Source organism: Limanda limanda, chromosome 22 (genome assembly GCF_963576545.1).
Source record: "Limanda limanda chromosome 22, fLimLim1.1, whole genome shotgun sequence".
In the NCBI taxonomy this organism is placed as follows: Eukaryota; Metazoa; Chordata; class Actinopteri; order Pleuronectiformes; family Pleuronectidae; genus Limanda; species Limanda limanda.
The window spans coordinates 5,971,021-5,990,026 of NC_083657.1; the positions used below are offsets into that span (position 1 = coordinate 5,971,021).

The following is a 19,006-nucleotide window of genomic DNA, read 5'->3' on the forward strand; positions in this document are numbered from 1 at the left end:
TGCACAGACAGGTTAGAAATAACGAATAACTCCTGAATAACAAATCTCTACACTGTGTAGACAGGGGGTCTCTTTGGCCTCCACCAGGGGGCAGATTAACCCTGGGGGCATGTATGTCCCCTGTTGCTCTGTCTGGTTGGTCCAGTGGAATTTAATTATGTCACTTGGTGGTTTGTTAGCTTGCTTTTGTGCATTTGCCTTCTTTAATTGGCCTGTAGGTTTATTACATGGTTTTTGTAAATAGTTTTTGACATTTTGGGCTAAATATATCTGCCTGTGACTCACTGGGCCTTCCAGCTCGCTCCCTTAACCTTCCCTTTTGAAATGACATGACCCAAAATGCATTTAATTATCTGCTTATTAGCCAATGCAAACTGTTGTCAAAATTAAAGTAGCTTAAATAACTACTGTTTCTATTTGCAGATGATCTTTGATTTAGATGCTCTACAGCTAAATGTCACGGTCCTCAGAAGATGATATTGTGGCGCCCTCTTGACCTTTGAGGCCTCTGTCAGGTCCGAGTTTCTCCTCGACCGGATCAGTCCAATAGTAATAACACAGGGGGTTTTATGAAATGTGATGTGGATGTTGACGATTCCCAGAGGATCAACCCAGATGTTGGGGTTTGTTAACCCCTTGACCTTCATCTGTGAGGTAACAGTTTCTATGTGTACATGTATGAAACTCTAGATTGCATTTATCCATTTTCATGCTTCCCAGGGGAACGTTCCACCTTTCCTTCAGCACTACCGTAAGACATCATCAGAAGATAAGTCCTAATTTTGATAAATCCCTGTAAAAATCCACTGAACACATTCATATCTAAGCAGTGTGTAGCTTTTATGGGGTTGTTATAATAATTTCCGCCTCTAGAGGGAGCCGTAGCAAGGTTTCAGACTTGTGGTGTGAGTTTCATGTCTGAGCTGCTGGAAGAGAAGCTGATGTGCCTCATTCAGGGAGATTTATGGATGTGTGGGAAATCCGCAGTGGAGAAATGAACATCCTGTACTGTAGAGGTTAAATATTTTCTCATGAATCACTCAAGTTTTATTAGTTTCACCCAATACACAAAATATAACTCACGGTGGATTATTGCATCTTTTCGGCGGTTACATTTTCTCGTTGTCCTCAACAACTCAGTTTCTGTTTCTAACCACAAGCTGAGGATTATTTTACTATTAACAAGACCGACGCCTTTGGCTTCAGTTTCTGTGTGTTTTACAGATTGATGCAGTTTTACATCCAGGGATCATATTAAATAAAAGGGCTGGATCTCACAGAGGAGCTGTGAAGAAGTTCTATTCAGTAGAAAGATCTGGTGATGACGCACGTGTCGACATGTAATCATAGTGAGAAGTTCAGCCCCAGAAATAAGAATGATCTCATTAACTCACACTGTCTCTCACAGACATAACGGCGAGTCCCAGTCAACTGAGCGCCATGTTAGAGGAACTGAGAACCACGTGGTGAGAGAAGTAATGACCAAATTCATTAACTAGACCAGAGGGGAAATATATAAATGTATATATATATAAAGATAGATCTAAACGGAGTGGATCTGAAGATATGACTCATTAAGAGAGAGATGACGCACAGGTCTTTCTTTAGATACGCCTGTCAAGTGAATTTGTCTTAATCTAGCATCGCAGTTCATGAGGTGGAACAAACACTTTTAAATAGTGAGCTGATCAAATCAAAATACCTCAATATGACCTCACGCTCGATACCAGCTGTTTATTATGTGTTTCAAGAGTCTGTCAACGCAGATCCACCCACAGCAGGTAGAACACATGAAACCCCTCTGGCTGGCTGACGTCACTCAAGCCTCAATAGAGAAAGGGGACTATAGTTTGAGTGTATACAAATGTTATCTCCAAACTGAATACTTAAGTACACTTAATTCATTTGAGTATTTACATTTTAAGCTACTTTCTGCTTCTGTATTTACTGCTTTTCTATCGACTGCATTTATTTTACGGCCTTCTTGTCTTTTGAATAAATCAATCCAACAGAAATATCTTTCAAAGCTTAAAAGTATTTCAGAACTTCTTCATGACTTTCTATCTGACCTTTGACTCTGTGAAAAACAAATACACGCAAGATATAGATTGTGTCAAAGTATTCCAAAAAACCTGTTCCCCTCTTTACCTTCCTTCTGTTTTAAGAGCCGTGTAATGATTGTCTGTGAAACCCACGAGACCTCAGCGGGTGAAGTCATGTGTGAAGTCTGGTTTGTGGTAATAACTGACGAGTGAATCAGCAGAGAAATATGTCAGAGATCGTCACTGTCAGTTCTCACATGATGATTTGTATTCATTTACCTGCAGCCTGCTGCATGTGACCCTGATGCTCTTCTATCTTCACTGCTCTCGTGTGATTTGTGTTGATTCTACACACAAATCTCGTTATAAATAGGAGCCTTTAGTTGCTTGAGACTAAAAATACATTTAGTACATGGCTGAGTAGAGGGTGGGGAGGAAATGAGCAGGGAAAGGGGGATTTTGCTGGGCTGGCTTTCTCCTGGAGAAAATAAAGCCGTCTATGTTGCTATTAATAGCTCCAGTGGGCCGGTGTGACTCCTTAGAACTGACTAACTGCTCCGTTGGCTGGACGCAGGCAGCAGAACCAGAGCATTGCCGTGGTTTTTCATCAGCGGCCTCTCCGGCTCTGCAGATGACGTGGGTAAGACGCCCCCTGACAGTTTTTACAGACGCACTACAGAGGACTCACAGGCTGCTAGGGGAGGCAGAGGCATTGTAGAAGGTATTAGTCAGTGGACTGTGAGTAAGAAAGAGAGAGGGGCCTCTCACCGGGATATCCACGACAACACATAGAAAAATATGCTTGGTTTCAGAGCACATGTGAAAGTAAGAACAAGAAGCAGCTAGGTAAAATGCTCAGAAGACAGACTGTATGTAAAGATGGATGACGCGATGGAAAACGTTTTAATGGTCACCTGTAGTACAGCTCATAAACCCTGTCTCTCCCATGTTAGTGAATGGGACGTAAAACCAAGCGTTTTAAGGTCGTTCTTATCCCACTGATGAATAGTCAAGTGTTTGTTGCTGGTAAGTTTGGTTTGAATTGGTTATTTGATTCTATAAAAAGAGATTCAAATTCATTATTGACAGCTGAGACTGACCTACGATTGGTCGAAAGAACAAATCATCTTTCCTCCTCATGCTTGACCTTATGCTAAAGCTAATTAGCTTCTGGATCTTGATCTTAATCAGAGCTAATGTTAAATAACCTTTAAAAACCCAGGTATGAATCTTTACCTCTCTATTAAAACGCCAGGACTTTTAACCTCATGCTGTTTTAAAGACCGCGCTAGAACTTTGCTGTAAAGATTTTTTCCACATTGACCTTTTCAAACTGACGCACAGGAAGCCGTCTTTCTCGTTCATTAGGTGTGAATAATGTCAGCGTTATGTAATAAACCGTCTCATGCTCAAGAAAAGTGACACAACCTCGTCTTTACTCTTTACATGAACTTAAATGAATCAGCCGTTTAGACGTGATGCTGTGAGTGACAACAATATCATGTGCAGTGACAGCTGACAAGGGACAATTTCATTTCCTGTTATCGGGACATTTTCATGCGCTAAAAAAGAAAAGCTTGTTTCGGGTTGGTGACAATTCATTTAGCAGATAATCCCACAGGTTTGTTTCCAGGTCTGTGTCGACGAGAGTTTCTTATTCATGAAACAATCTGACATGTACCCCATCATACAAATACTTCCATTTTATAACAATTAAACAAATAAAAGCATTTTCATTTTGTTGGACTTCAGCTTTTAGTTCAAACTCATCATTCTGACCTAGATAACTTTTCATTTTCTACAGCCATTGTTCCTCTGGCTGGCGGCCTGTGAAAGTCCTTCCTGCAGATTCAGAACAGTCCCATATAACAACGACTCTGTCGGGGGGCCGAACAGGAAGCCACCTCCTCATCCTGTTTAGTCTAGGTTCTGATTGGTCCCTGAGCTCGGGAGCATTTCCACAACAAAGCAGTCAACACCACATTTATCGCAGCTTATCTCAAAAGAGCTGAACATGACAGAATGAGAATGGCCCGGTGGACGGGGACGGAGACACAGTCAAAACAAAAGAGGAATCCCAAGTGAACAGATTCCATCATGTCCATTTTTGGTCCTTATTTTGCTTTGAAAATAAAATCCCTGATTAGTTTCTCCACCACATCAATAAGAAAACAAAGAAACGCCCAGAAGGAGCAAAGTATTGTGATAAGAGCTGCTTGAGTGGCTTAGCGCCTTTACTCTGCTTATCATGAATAGTATACTTTGGAGATACAGTGGCCATACAGAGTCCAAATATTCTAATTTTAAGAATGTCACAAAATTGGTTTGTCTCTCTTTGGCTTAAAGTTTCTTGCTGCAAAAAAGGCGTTCAAGAAATCTCCTTATCAACATGACGGCGTGAAAATAAGACTTAGGATTCAAGGAAGTTCCCCAAACTTCTCCTCCTGTCTGCTGTGATCATACCTAAAGCCCCCTTCACTTAGAGAAATGAAAAGAAAAGCAGGAAATTAGCTCATTCGCTGACTGACGCAACCCTGGTGTAAAGATAACTGGATGGTAAAAGGCAGACAGGGTGTCATTCCCTGAGCTCCATTAACATGCCTTATTAGGTCATCTGGAGCCAGTTGTGAGCTTTGGATCACTCAGAGGTGGCAGAGGTGGCTTTTTTTTGTGTGTTTTTTTTGTGTAGCTTCGCCTCAGACGGCCTAAGCCATGTGATATGTTTTAAAGGTCGGGTCACACGGCCACTTGCTCATCACGGGACTCTGGCCAAAGGCACAGTCGAGAAATTGAACGATAACACTAGATTTTCGGTAAAGGTAAATATACAACCACCTTTCCTGTAAGGGAAATAAAAGGAGTTTCTCATTCTGGCACAGCTCCTTGAGAGTGTCCGGTTAATATTTTCTCGTAAGGGGCACAAAGGAATTCACTTTCAGTAAGCGGCCGGCAAAAAACAATCTGTGTCGCTAATATTTGGATAAATGACATCCTTTCATTCACAAATCAAACAGAGACGTATATATATTCCTGCTGATGACACCTCTGTTAAACCTGCGGCTTCCCTACCTAACCCCAGGTGTGTGAGTATGGAAAACGTGCATTTCTTGTCATCGCAGGTCAAAACTGAGATCAGCCACGTTTACAGACAACACCGACTTACATGTCAACCTGTTGCCACAGTAAACACACTTTACTTTCTAACTTTTATTGAAGTGTAATAGCCTCAGGGCTGCTGTGCAAGTTTTGAGCTGTCGTGCATATTTGTAGACAGGTGTGTGGACAGGTTACACTTACTGAAATAAATAAGTACAATTAGTTTATTCAATGTGTTCTTTTCCCGTCCACCAACATGGAGAATGTGAGGTTTATGACCTGCAGCCATCAGGGGGCGATAGAGATGCTTTGGCTTCACTTTTGGGAATCTGTCATGTCATCCATTTTTATATAGAGTTGAGACATTTGCAAAAAGTAATTGAGCAATTGAAGAATGGCGACACAGTCAACTAAAGGCAACCAAAGTATTCAACGCTGGGATTTTTTATGTTTAAAGGGAACCAAGAAATTTAACGCAATCCCAGATTTTTGTATGCTGAGATTTCCCACAGGTCTTGAAAGTAAAACCTTCCGTAAATCCCGAAGACACACTTTCACACAATAATTAAACCTTTTTAATCGGCATATTGTGGCGTTTACAAGACCAACACCCTCTTATGTTCCCTGACCACAAACAGGGAAACAGCTGCACAGCGGCTCCACAGATTCCTGTATTTCCACTGAAACCAGCAGCTTGTGATGTGCATCGTGGCGTCGACTCTAAACACACAGCAGCACGTGAGCTGCGGGAGTAACATCCTGAGGAAAGCGCCTCTCCCTTATGGCTCTACTGCAAGGAGTCTTCACTGGCAGGAGGCAAAGGAGTGGAATGTGTGTGTATTTGTGTGTGTTGAGGGGGTTAACTAAGTTTTCAAGCAACACTGAAACCCCTGTAGTTCTGCAAAACTTACCATGAAATCATAATTTATGGGGTAATGTCAGATTTCCAAATGATCAGAAGTGGACGCCGCCCATTTCTTCCCTTTTTCTCACTGTTAAGTAATTTCCTCCGATTTTATTCCTTTGAATTCCAACGAATAACAGGAAGACGTAACAATGAGGCCAGCAAATACAATGAATCCCCCCCCTCCCGTCGATGACTTCTCTTTTGAGTAAGTGATCCATTTCCCCGTATGAAACAAGAGGCCTGTTGAACTTGTTCCGGAAGGTGTAACCAGGGAGTGAGGATAGAGATTCACACTCCACAGGATTGAATCTGCTCACTTTCATCTTGGAGACATTTGATCAGGGTCAAACCAATGGAAGTCTGCAAATTCAGTGGTTTTCCATGCTCTCTCCCTTGTTATTTCCCAATAATGCCAACATCCTGCATTGGTTTTGTTCTTAAAACCAGTCAAATCTTATGATGAACGATAAAAACTTGATATCAACTCCATAATGTTTAATTTTCTCTCTCTCTAACCCACCAACTCACTGAAACTTTTGCATATATCTCGACATTTGCAGAGAATTTACATGAAAATCAAATTGACTCGAGTTATATAACAAAACCTCAGCTGAATTTATGAGCCTGGAACTGGATGACGTGTTTAAAATACTTGTTGTACGGGACAAACACCTGCGTCCCTTCATGTCCTCCATTGTAAATATTTGAGAACAGCGAGTGACCCATATCTCTACTGTCACCATTCCTGTTTTTCATATCTCCAGGCCACATCCGACTTCCTCCTCGAGGTAAATGCCCTGCGTGCGTAAGTGGTATTTACGTAAACAACAACAACTGGTGTGACCACAGAAGACGACGTTGGCAGAAAACACACACAGCATGTCACACAGAGACATGCTGTTGGTCATGTGTCTCACGTGTGACAAAAACATACACAACTCTGTTTGATGGTTTTGACTGTGAATGAGGGTTGTGTCTCATTTTGACTTATTTTACCTGGAATTAATCAAATTTTAAATAAGTCATTGAGTTTAAAAGCCTTTAATACTATTAAACAACGACAGCTTAAATATAAATTGTTCCACATATTCTGCTTCTGTCATTTATATATACACAGGAAGCTATAGGCACTTTAAGATAAATACTAATGACACTGCTAACATGCTGATATTTACGTTGTTTGTTTTCCCACAATCTTAGCTAATTGTGTGAATACTTGCTAATTAGTACTAAACACATAGGACAGTTGAGACCTAAGGCAATTGCCCTTCGTCTGTGGGCGTTGCCAACATGGCCGGTGACCTGAGGACAGACTGTATTGTACTTTTACTTCACTGTGACTCACACAAACATTGGACTGGAACACTGTCTTCACTGTTGACAAGCTGGAGATACACATCAGTGCAAATACTCGTGTATCTCACAGCTTGTGGCGCTTGATTTACAATTTCGAAAAAGAGAAGTGGGTGTAAAACACTTCCATGAATAAGCCGTGGTTCATATAGTGTTATTGTACTTCCTTAATTTTCAGTTTGCCCTGTTTCCCACAATAGAAGCATGTGTTTGTGTTCTAAATAAGCTGCATAACCAGCAGAGATAATATCTCTTCCAGCAGATAACTCTGTAAACCTCCTTCTTGGAATCAGGACTCTCATCTTTGATTCACTCGATTTGGAAAAAAATCCTTCTGTCCCACGTCAGACAGTTATTTCCAATCTCTGAATAAAAACCTAATCTCATTAACGGGCTGTTCTTTTTCCCTTTCTCAGCCTTGGTCTTATAAAACGCACACGCTGTGATTTCTGTTCCTAGAAATTCTCAAATTTCCTCGCAGGTCAGCTGAACTGTGTTGACTTTCTCCATCAAAGGAGCTTTTTATTTTCTGCGCTGTACTTGCTTGAACCGCCCATGGAGTCAGAGGTCGTCTGTGTTGCCTCCACATCGACGTGTGACTACCTGGGCAGAGGTTTGTAAACTAGTTTCAGTTTCTGGTCTTATTCAGGACTTTTTAAGTACAAGCTCCCTATTAGCTGTTGTAGGATCTGTAGCAGCCACACCCGCTAAGGCTTTGCTCTCTGATACCGATTAAAGGCTCAGGGTTCAGGATTAGATATTTATTCATTTAGAATAGTTTGTCCTGATGGGTTAGACACTGAAAAACAAATTCCGATATTTTATATTTGTACAAGCTTTGCTGTTTAACCACTCGGGTTGAATGATTTCACAGGAGGTGAAAAGTTTAAATCACTAAATCCGTTTGACAGTTCCAAAGATATCCTCTGAACCATAAATATCTAGGACAGGGGATCAAAGTCAGGAGTGTTTATCATCCTCTGGGGGCCATAAATGTCTAGTTGTTGTGTTGGTGCCAGTTATTTTCATCCCTTGAGCAATTCTGCCCACACGGCTAAAGATAAGATATCCAGACATATCAATAAATGTTGCAAATGGCTTTTAGATCAACTTTGATAATGTTTTAAAAGAGGATTCAAGTTGTATTATGTTGTTTGTTCTATAGGGAATTGCTGAATGGTTCCCTCCCTGGGTACATGGAGAATAAGATATACCTTCAATGCAACAGGTCACAACATGCTCTCACGTGTTCCAGAGCAGCAGCTGCCCCTATGCTGTGGTTTATACTGGTTTGACACTGGTTTGACACTGTTCTTACTGGCCGTTAGCAGATATACCGTGAGGGTGGGCGCCTGCGTTGAGATGAACCATTATGTCACTGGTGCCCCAAGAATAGTTCCAGTGTGTCCAGCGAGGCCCCGAGGCGAGTGTGACGTCCAGAACCTAACTGTTGTTGGGCCAAACCCAGGAGCAACAGGGGCCCTACTGTTTCCCTGCGTCAGGCACACCCAGCCACACACACACCCCCAAACACACACCCACACAAACGCACACACACACACACATGGAACCGTTTAAAGTTTTTCCTCTGCCACTGTTCCAAATGCCCCCAGAATAAACACTGGGAGCAGATCTGAGCCACTGAGCCCAACGATCCCCATTAAAGACAGACGCTGACGCAATGTGATGGAAATGAGAGGTACTGGGTTTCAGATGTTTTCACAGTATGGCGTCGCACATGTGCTAGGATTTAGTCAAGTGAGACTTTCAGTCGGAGCGGCATGTCGTCACGGGCTTGGGAAAGGAGGTCAACTCTAATATTGTAATGAGAAGCCAACGTTTTGTACATTTTCACCGACAATGTTGATCAATATTGATGATTTGTGTAAAAACTAAAGAGCAAATATGTCAATAAGTGGTTCCAACTTCAGTTTTCCATCATTCTAAACTGTTTTATTGAGTTTTGGGACTCTTAGATGGACAAAAACTAGACATTTCAAAATGGAATCTTGGAGAAGTTAAACCGTCTGTAGCTATGAATGTGAGTATGAACGGCTGTTTGTCTCTATATGTCGACTCTGGACAACACTGGCATCTTGTCCTGGATGGACCCCGCCTCTTGCCCAATGTCAGCTGGGATTGGCTCCAGTTCCCCAGTGACCCCTGAAGCTGGATGGATGGATTCTGGAGAAACTGGTGAAGTGTAATGTACTATTTTTTTATTAATTAATTAAAAAAGACTTGATATATTGATATTGTCAATTGTGTGTTTGGTGATAATGAAGTGTTTTAACTGGCTTTAATAACTTCTTCTTCTTCTTCTTCTTCTTCTTCTTCTTCTTCTTCTTCTTCTTCTTCTTCTTCTTCTTCTTCTTCTTCTTCTTCTTCTTCTTCTTCTTCTTCTTCTTCTTCTTCTTCTTCTTCTTCTTCTAATAATAATAAATGATAATGAAAACAATTAGCTGTACTCATACAGCACTTCTTGGAAAGGAAGGAAGCAAGGAAGGACAGAAAGAAAGAGACACAGACAGATGGATGGAAAAAGAAAGAAAGAGATGGAAAAAGAAAGGAAAGGAGAGGAAGGAAACAACTAAAACAACCCAGTAAAATATGGTTTAAAAGAATATGGCTTTAAAATTTCCATTTTTTTCCAAAGTCATTAAATGCATCAGGCTGTATTTTGGTTGAATTGTATAAAACGAGGCACATTTAAGTGACAGACAAAAATCATGGAGTTTTGAGTTTGAATTATTACACTTTATATAAATGTTCTGATAAGTGAAACGAATAGATGTGACTCCTGTCTGTGAACGTCACCTCCTCCTCCCCCCCTCTTCTCCTCCTCCTCCCGCCTCCAGCCCCTCGGACGCAATGCTCGTCCCCGCGTCCTACGTGCCCGCGCCTGCGCTGCGTGGTTTTAAACGCTTCTCCCACCAGCTCCGGGATTCAGTCACTAACACACTCGCACCGAGCAGACCCCGCGGCTTCCGTAGACCATCCACCCAGCGTGTGTGTGTTTGCTGTAAATGACACAGGAGTGTTTCCATGCTGGAGGACAGTGTTTGTTGTGTGTGTGTTTGTGTGTTTGTCAACGCACAGGACTACACAACCCTGCACCTGAGTTTTGGGAAACTTCACCTGAGGACGAGCATCGCATGAACGCGTGCAGGTAAGATTTTAAAAAACACTTTAAAACTCCAAAGTTGTGTTAAAATGTTGCTTTCACTCTTTATCTTGTGGTAAATGTGAATGGAGTCTGGAGATGTTTAGATATTTGTCTCTAAAAAGTGGATTTTTATCGGACTCACGTTGAACCTCAATTAGAAATCTGTCAATTAAAGGTTTTCTCACCTGTTCCTGCAATTACACATCACACAATATGTGTTTGTGTTGTTTATAGTGGAGTCTAAGATAGGGTGGATAATTCGGCTTATAAGAGGAAGGAGCACTTTACTTTGAAATAAGTGTTTAAGTATTGTTTGCCACTTGATCCCTGATTTATTTTAATTGTTGTGTCTCTTTGTATCACTGAGAGGAGTTGCACCTAAGTTTCGTTGTACAGCTGTTCAATGACAATAAACACCTGAATTGAATTAGTTACATATTGAGAATAAAGTGGTTGGACAGGAAAATGCATATAAGCAGAATAGGGCTGGAAAATAAGACATTATCAATAATTATCGAAATATATGTTTCATTCATAACGATATAGGAAAAGTCTGATATATTTAGATATATTGCTTATGCTTAAACACGTTGATCTACCTCAACCTGTGAAGTGTTTTACATAAAGAAGAGTTTAAAACCACAACCTTCACTCAGGAGTAAAAATCAGTGTTTAAACTTAATAATTATCGATATCAACTTATATATTTGTTTTTATCCTGAAATAATATTTTGGCCCTAAGCAGAAATGTCCAAAAAGACAACAGGATGCACTTTTAGATCTGACAGCAGAAAATATGGATTTAAATTTGGACTGAATCAAGTGTTTGGTATGGAACCAGTATTGTACAGTAGTCTTGGTTCAATGCAAAATATCAGCCTGTGTGTCTGTGTGTGTCTGTGTGTGTCTGTGTGTGTCTGAGTTCAGGTTGTGTTGTCACAGCATGTTCATGACCCACACGTGTGCATGTTCACGTTCCCTGGTTTCACGAGCCTCAGGATCAACCTGCTTCTCTTTTCGTGGTGTGACACACACTCTCAGGCATTCCATTGTTTTGCAGGGAGACATATTTTAGTTTTTCTTTTTGGTGGAGGTGGTGGTGGTGGGGTGGGGGGGTGTACAAAGCTGCTTCCTGCACAGGGGGTCCACTAACAATGGCCACCGAACTTGGAACAGTCGGCGGTTCTCTGTCCCGCGTCTGAGGAGGAGGAGGAGGAGGAGGAGGAGGAGGAGGAGGAGGAGGAGGCTCGGATGTTGAAAGAATGTCCGAGAAAGGAGAAAGGGGGGAAAAAATAAAGTTTTAGCACAATGGAGAACATGCGGTTCTGCAGGGTCCGAGGGATGGGAGACAATGTGTGTGTGTGTGTGTGTGTGTGTGTGTGTGTGTGTGTGTGTGTGTGTGTGTGTGTGTGTGTGTGTGTGTGTGTGTGTGTGTGGGTCAGATGTGGTTGTGTAACACTTGTTTGTAAGGTCACAGTCGTCTACAGTAACTTATAGTGTAGAGATATGAGTTCTGCTTATCTGATTTGTTTTTGCCACCTTTGTGCAGCCGTCACCTTCTGTGCTCCAAGGACTGACAGTAAATATTTAATAGACCGAGTGTCTGTGGTGAATAATTATTCTTTGCTGAAATGCGTCACTTGTGTTACTGATCCTGCTCGGTGGCCTTTGGTTTATTTTCTAGCTGCAGGACAGGTTGTGCTGAGAAACTCTCACAAACAAATCTCAAGCATCTGTCACTTTCCTATTATTCCTGTTTCAAACTGGATCCTCATCAACGTTTCTCTGCGTCCTTCCAGATAAAAGCAGTGGATGAAACTTCTCTCCATTCGTAGGAGAAAGGCGGACGAGAGGAAGACGACCCCGGCTGCTTCCGCCTCGGCCGACGTCTCCTCCGAACGCACCATGTCCCTCAGCACTTTCCACCTCGTGCAAACGCTAAAGAACTCGCCCGCCGCCTTCCGCCGCCGCTTCCGCCGCGACCGCACCGAGTCCCTGTCCCACGGCGACCCGCTCTTCAAGGTCCACTACCTGGGCACGGAGAAGATCTTCTCCCTGGACCGAGAGCAGGCCCAGGACGCCATCAGCCACCTGCTGGACGGCATCGCCAACGGCAAGAAGCTGAGCAAGGACCACGCCCTGGTGGTGCGCCCGCGCTACGTGGAGGTCAAGGAGCTGAGCACCGGGCGGCAGCTCACCAAGACGTACCTGCAGGACATCGCCTACTGCGCCGCCGACGCCACCCGGCCCAACGTCTTCCTGTACATCTGCAAGCACCAGGGCCAGCAGCTGCAGTGCCGGGTGTTCTGGTGCAGCCGGGCGGAGCGGGCGCGGGACATGACGGCGTGCCTGGCCCACTCCTTCCAGCAGGCGCTCAGCGACCTGCAGCAGGACGGCTCGGCCACGCTGACGCCCGGGGAGGCCAAGGGGAAACGGGGGGAGGAGTCGTCCAACTCGCCCACCCTCAGCAAGAGCTCCACCCTACCACCCAGTCTGGGGAAAGGTGAGAAGACAATTGATCTACAGGCTACATCCAGATTACTACGCTGGGTTTTAAAAACGTCCACACTCCGGAGTTTTAGAGCTTCTGAAATGGAGACGCTTGGAAAGTCTGCTAACTAGTTTAAACCTCCGGAGCTGTTTGAGTCTTGACAGGCAGTTGTTAGGAATTGATGACGTAGACACTTACAGCCACTTGCAGACACAACGTAGCTGATTCGTCAGGCTGCTATCACGCGACCTTCATCTGCAAGAAAACAACCGAATGCATCAGGGAAATTCAGTTACAAGCTTACTGACCCTGTTGTGTAGTTGAATTTATAACAATACAACTGCTTACATGCGTGGGTACGGAAGAGGATTAGGGCCACTGTGGAAAAAACAAGTGAGTTTTGAGTTTAAAGTCAGAATTCTGACTTTTTTCTCAGAATTCTGACTTAAATCTCAGAAAAAAGTCAGAATTCTTAGTTTAAACTCAGAACTCACTTGTTTTTTCCACAGTGGCCCTAATCCTCTTCCGTATGCTGGAGACATGCTTGTATTCGAGCAGAAAACCAAAACACTTGTGTGGACAGATTGTTTTAGCTGGAAAACCCTCGTAGCCACAGTGTGAAACTCTAGTGCTGAAGCAGGAAGTAGTTAATGAATAGCCTCAGTAGGGCGATTTAGAGTCAAGGTCAAACCACCTATTGTGTTGATAATGGATATTGAAACGCCAACGTGCTCTGTTGATCTGCAGCATCACTGACTCTCTCTCTCTCCTTCTCCTCAGTTCGCTGGAAGAAGCGCGGCTCCGTGTCACGCAGCCCCCTGAGGGCCATCACCAGGAGAGGCTCCGCCTCCGACAGCTGGAACTGAACCCCTCGAACACGATGGGATCACAACGACGTAACGACAACCTCGACGACGACAGCACTGACGGGAGGGAGGGAGAGAATTATACAAGACAGAAGAGAAGGAAGGACGACAGGGGGGGGGGAAGTCCATATTTGGACAGCGTGTGTGAGAGGACTCTGCTTGTGAGAGGATGATGAGTGTGTGGATTCGGAGGTTCGTGTCGCAGCGCAGGCGTCTGTTGACGTGCGGCGTCCACGGCAGCACGCCACGCCACTGACGGCGTCCTTTGTTCGCCTGTCAGCGCTCCTCTGAGGACGTGTGGCTGCCGCTGAGACGTTTGAGGACCAGACTGAGTCACGTCTGAGGCTCTCTCGTCAGCTGGTTTGTTTCCAAGGAGACCACTTGATGCTGAAGCCTCCGAAGATGTGTTACGTGTTGGGAAAAGACGATTAAACCCAACAACGACGCTGGTTGTCGGCCGAGTGACGCAGGGAAAACTGGAAAAAGACGACGAGAGACCTGATGTTTCTCAATCCTGAGTTTCTTTTTTATTTAACTGACATTCGTGACTGGTCATGAAGATTTTTATTTGGACTGACAAAAGCACACTTTTAATCCACGGCAGTTTTGAACAAGTAGATCTAGATACAGCAGAAGATAACAGAGGACAATGCTGGCAGACACAAGTGGTCGTCTGTCTCACACACAAGTCATTTCCGAGCACTTTCCAAGTTTCCAACTGTAAAATCTGACACCTGAACACATCACAGTTCAATCCTTATGTATGGAAACACAGGTGTTATAATTTCCTCCTGGGTTTGCGTGTGTTTTTTCTGAGTTGTGGCGACGGGCCGCTTACCTGCGTCACAAACATTGAATAATTTGCAGAATTTGCAGGGTCAACAGTTTCCTGCAAAACCACAGCTCCCGACTTTTCCACAAAGATAAATGATTTGCATTTCTCTGTGATAAAAACCCGTTGGGCCATGAGTCGCCGGTTTGTTTGTGTCCGAACACTGGGAACGCTGTGTTCCCGAGCGGAGGAATGCACCTGCATTCCAGGGTAGGAAATCTGAGATGGCGAATCTTCTCAAAAAAAGCGCCCGGACTTCTTCTCCACATCCGCCCGTGACTCTGCATTCAGAGCCGCCTCACGAGTACACGTCAGAATGTGCTGCTTGAACTCCCAGGACCTCGACTTGTTCACATTACCAAACGCCATAAAAGGTTCCCTCACAACTCCTGAGTCCGTTCTGAGTGGCGGTGGTGGGATCTGATGCGTGCAGTATTGCGTAACCTCCTCTCACGATGGCGATTTCTGTCTCCGGTTTACAAATGAGAGACGTGAGGATCAGTGCTGGAACCCCGAGGCCGCCGCCCACTTCTTATCTTTCTTACTTTCTGACCAAAACTAAGCTATAGGAAGGTTCCTGTGTGTGTTTTATTGTTCTGACTGCTGTGCCACTTTTGTACTCTCAATGTATCTTTTACAAACGGCACAACCCTCGCCTCAGATTGAAGTGCCTGCTTTAAGATTTATTTTTATCGATGTACTGTTTTTGTCTTTGTACATATTTAATTAAATGTGTATTTTATGGATTATTAAAAGTTTTTATACGACATCTCGTGTGCGTCTCGTTGTGTTGCTCTGACTTTCAACCAGGCAAATATTTAACTTCAGGGTCAAAGCAGCTTTGACCCTGACAAATGATCTTCTGTTTTTCCACATTTGGACGTTTTTAAAATGTTGTGCTTGGCCTGAGGAAAACAGAATTCCTGTGTGGGAGTCAGAGATTGAGATTGAAGGGACTGGAGGTGCCGAGAGGTCCTGGGATTTTTTAATCTTAGTCATGTGACTGTTTCCCCCAGCGTTTCTCTCCACTTTTCCAAAACATCTGATAACGTGACAACCTTCCAACTGGAGTAAAGATACAGCTCTGACTGGGCAGGACAACCTTGTGCAATGTGTTTGCAATAAGAAAACAAGTGACAGATTATTACAATGAAACAGAATCGAGGTCCCTCTGGTCAAATGTTGCACATTCCAACCTATTTTCAGTCTGTTTTCCCTCAACTTATTAAAAGTGCACCGAGAACATCTCCTCTTGCTCTGGTTAATATGTGAACGAGTTCTGTTCACTCCTCTCCACCCGATTCCTCCGCTGTCGGGCTGCAGCTCGACCTGGACGCCTCTCTGTGCCGCTGCAGCTCCAGCAGCGACTGGACGTGGAGTCGCCTCAGAGGCTTCACCTCCTCCACCACTGAGGAGAAACACACACGAATCATCCAAAGCATGAGCTGATAACTTCACATGGGAGAACAGTTGTGTTGCAGCTAAACAGCACCACCAGCTGGCTTTCAGAGGTCACTGTAAACTGTAGCTGTCATACCTAGGGTTGCAAAGGGGCGGAAAGTTTCAGGTAAATTTCTGGAAACTTTCCAGAAACTTGCCATGGGAAGTTAAGCTCAGGAATTTTGGGAATTTTGGAAAAAAAAAAAAAAAAATACGCAAATTAAACCCTGAGCAATAAAAACATCATTCAAAACTCTATTTTAAAGATGTATGGAATGCAGCACACGTTTCATGTTGAGTTTCAACCCTCCACTGTGCATTCTTCCATCACATGCACAGATAACTCCCAGCATGCTTCACTCTACAGCAGGGCTATTGAGGCCTGCTGTAGTGTGCAGGACTAGTCAGGTAAGTTTCCATGATATCACTGGGGAAAATATATTAGCATGCTGATTGAGGATTGTTCATCTGTTCATCTAGCCTATTTCCATTCATTTATCCATCAATTGTAAAACATGTTTACAGATGATTCCAATTGCTTGGCTAACTATTTATATCTCTGGCATTGCATTAGTGTTTTTTTTTTACAAACTTTTTCTCATCTTATTCTACAGAACAATGCCACGTGCGCTATCTCATGTGTGGAGACATTTCACCCCATCCAGTGTAGAAGGAAAGGCTGTGTACATTTGCAAATACTGTGCAAAGACCTATGTTAATAATGACACAACGATCCAGAAGCATATAGTCAAGTGCCCAAAGTTTCCTCAGGGCTCAAATCAGCCTATGACAAAACAAAATGTTTATATTTACGTCTGTATATGACAAGGTAAATACAGTTAGTCTAAATTATCCACAAAATTTCCAGTTTATTCCCGTTAATTCCCGTTAATTCCCGTATATTCCCGTTAATTCCCATGGAAAGTTTCCAACCCTAGTCATACCTTTGTCATAGTGCAGCTCGTCCTGGTTGCCAAACACCACATAGGTCTCCAGGAAGTTGAGTAGAGCGCCCGTGACCAGGAACCGGTCAGGGAGGGGAAGACTTTGGATGTAACGCATGTCCAGGGCGAAGGGGTTCGAAGGAGAGGGAACCGTGCACAGACAAACCAGCTCACTCACAATGTCCCACACACGGATAACTGGGGGAAAAGGACAGAAAATTATTTTTTATACTAATGCATTAATCGTAGAAATCCAGCAGAATATAAACTACAGCATCCAGATGTTTATTTTTCCTTCAACAACCCTCATCCACACACATCTGCGTCTGATTTAACTCGTGGAAAAAAGTGTAATTATTGAATCAGCTCGGTGAAACAATAACTTTCTCCTGTTGGGATTCCTCACATTGTTTCCATACCTCGCGTCTGCCAGTCTGCGATGGACTTGAGTTTCATGGGCGTGTCCCGGACCATGGAGTCGGTGCCTCCGATGTTCACCAGGCGCTCGTGATTGGAGCGGATCCAGGCGTAAGGGCGTCCGTACTTGACGTAGCCGGCCAATAAGAAGAGAGTGCAGTTCACCTCCTGTTGAGGGACGAGAGGGGGGGGTTAATGAGGTCAGGAGACGAAGAACAGAGCTGGTCTTTATTAAAATGTGTCCCAGGACGTGCTGGACTTTGCTTTGGCTGCGGTAAACAAGTGAAGTCTGGATGAAGCACTCACAGGTACGGCTATCTCTCTCTCACTGGGAGATGCAGGCAGGAGGTGGTCCTCACTGGGGGGGGCCCTGAGAAAACACAAAGGATAAATCAGACTTTTTGCAATGTGACATGAATCAATGCTATAAAAATGCTGAGGAAAAGCTAAATCTCATAAGTTTCATATGAGGAATCCCCAAAGGCAGGTAAGAGGAGATAAATAATACAAATATAATAATTAGGGCTATGTTCAGTAGTTTTTGTGTTTGTTCATTGTTTATTTAGAAGGATCCCCATTAGCTCTACCCTAAGACAGAGCTACTTTTAGTGGGGTCCACATTTAAGACATACATACAGATATCAAACATTTAAAACATACGTTAAATTACAAATATCAAAAGTTAAAATACATTCAAATAATGATCATACAATTTTATATTACAGATATCAAAAATTAACTTAGTGGTTATGCAGTTTTCACTTTGTCATGATATAAAACACTGATATATCCAATTCCATAGAAGCGAAAACTGCAAACCATGTAAGAGAATACTACACATTTATGTACAGTACATCACCATCTAGTGGCACAAGTATGATGTACCCAAGTGTTTCATTATTTGCTTTTTGAACATACATTTACGTTTATAATTTCTGTTGGTAGTAGGTTCCATGACTTCATGGCTCTGTATCCCACAGTGCGTTTAAGAAAATTGGTATTAGGTCTGGGGAGTGAAAACCTTCCTTCTATTGCTCGTCTAGTGGCATAGTTATGTGAGGCTACATTTTTATCCTGTAATCCTGCAAACTAACTATCTTACTAACTAACTAACTAACTAACTAACTAACGGAAGGGGAGAAACATTAAATCTACTTGACGGAGTTTGAAATGTTTGTTGGAGGTGATGCACTAACATGTCACAAGCAAGATGTTACTTCAGAATGTTTTTTGTCCAGTTTCAGACAAAACAAAAGAGTCACATCAGAATCTCCCCCTGAATCTAAACACATACAACACACACAGACACACACATTCTCCTCAGTCACCTGACGCTCGGTGGCTGCGTCTCCGTGTGTGTTTCAGCCGGACGGCCTCGTGGAGCCGGAGCTTCTCCAGGGAGGGGGGAGCTGCAGCGGCTGGCCAGGCTGGGAGAGCTGCTGCTGGGGGAGA

At 43.4% G+C, this 19,006-nt stretch overlaps 1 protein-coding gene across 1 annotated transcript; it reads left to right on the forward strand.

Annotated features, from left to right (window-relative positions):
• Positions 1–10,358: 10,358 nt before the first annotated feature.
• On the forward strand, positions 10,359–15,520 carry si:dkey-19b23.8 (uncharacterized). Its single transcript, XM_061095913.1, has 3 exons — positions 10,359–10,567; positions 12,364–13,067; positions 13,836–15,520. The coding sequence occupies exons 2-3, from the start codon at positions 12,377–12,379 to the stop codon at positions 13,919–13,921; spliced, it is 777 nt and encodes a 258-aa protein (XP_060951896.1). The 5' UTR covers positions 10,359–10,567; positions 12,364–12,376; the 3' UTR covers positions 13,922–15,520.
• Positions 15,521–19,006: the final 3,486 nt, after the last annotated feature.

What these genes read in the sequence shown, in the direction of transcription:
- si:dkey-19b23.8 (XM_061095913.1), top strand. Translation starts at nt 12,377, where the DNA reads ATGAAACTTCTCTCCATTCGTAGGAGAAAGGCGGACGAGAGGAAGACG. An exon ending in ACCACCCAGTCTGGGGAAAG is followed by an intron (nt 13,068 to 13,835) that starts GTGAGAAGACAA and finishes CCTTCTCCTCAG; the next exon opens with TTCGCTGGAAGAAGCGCGGC.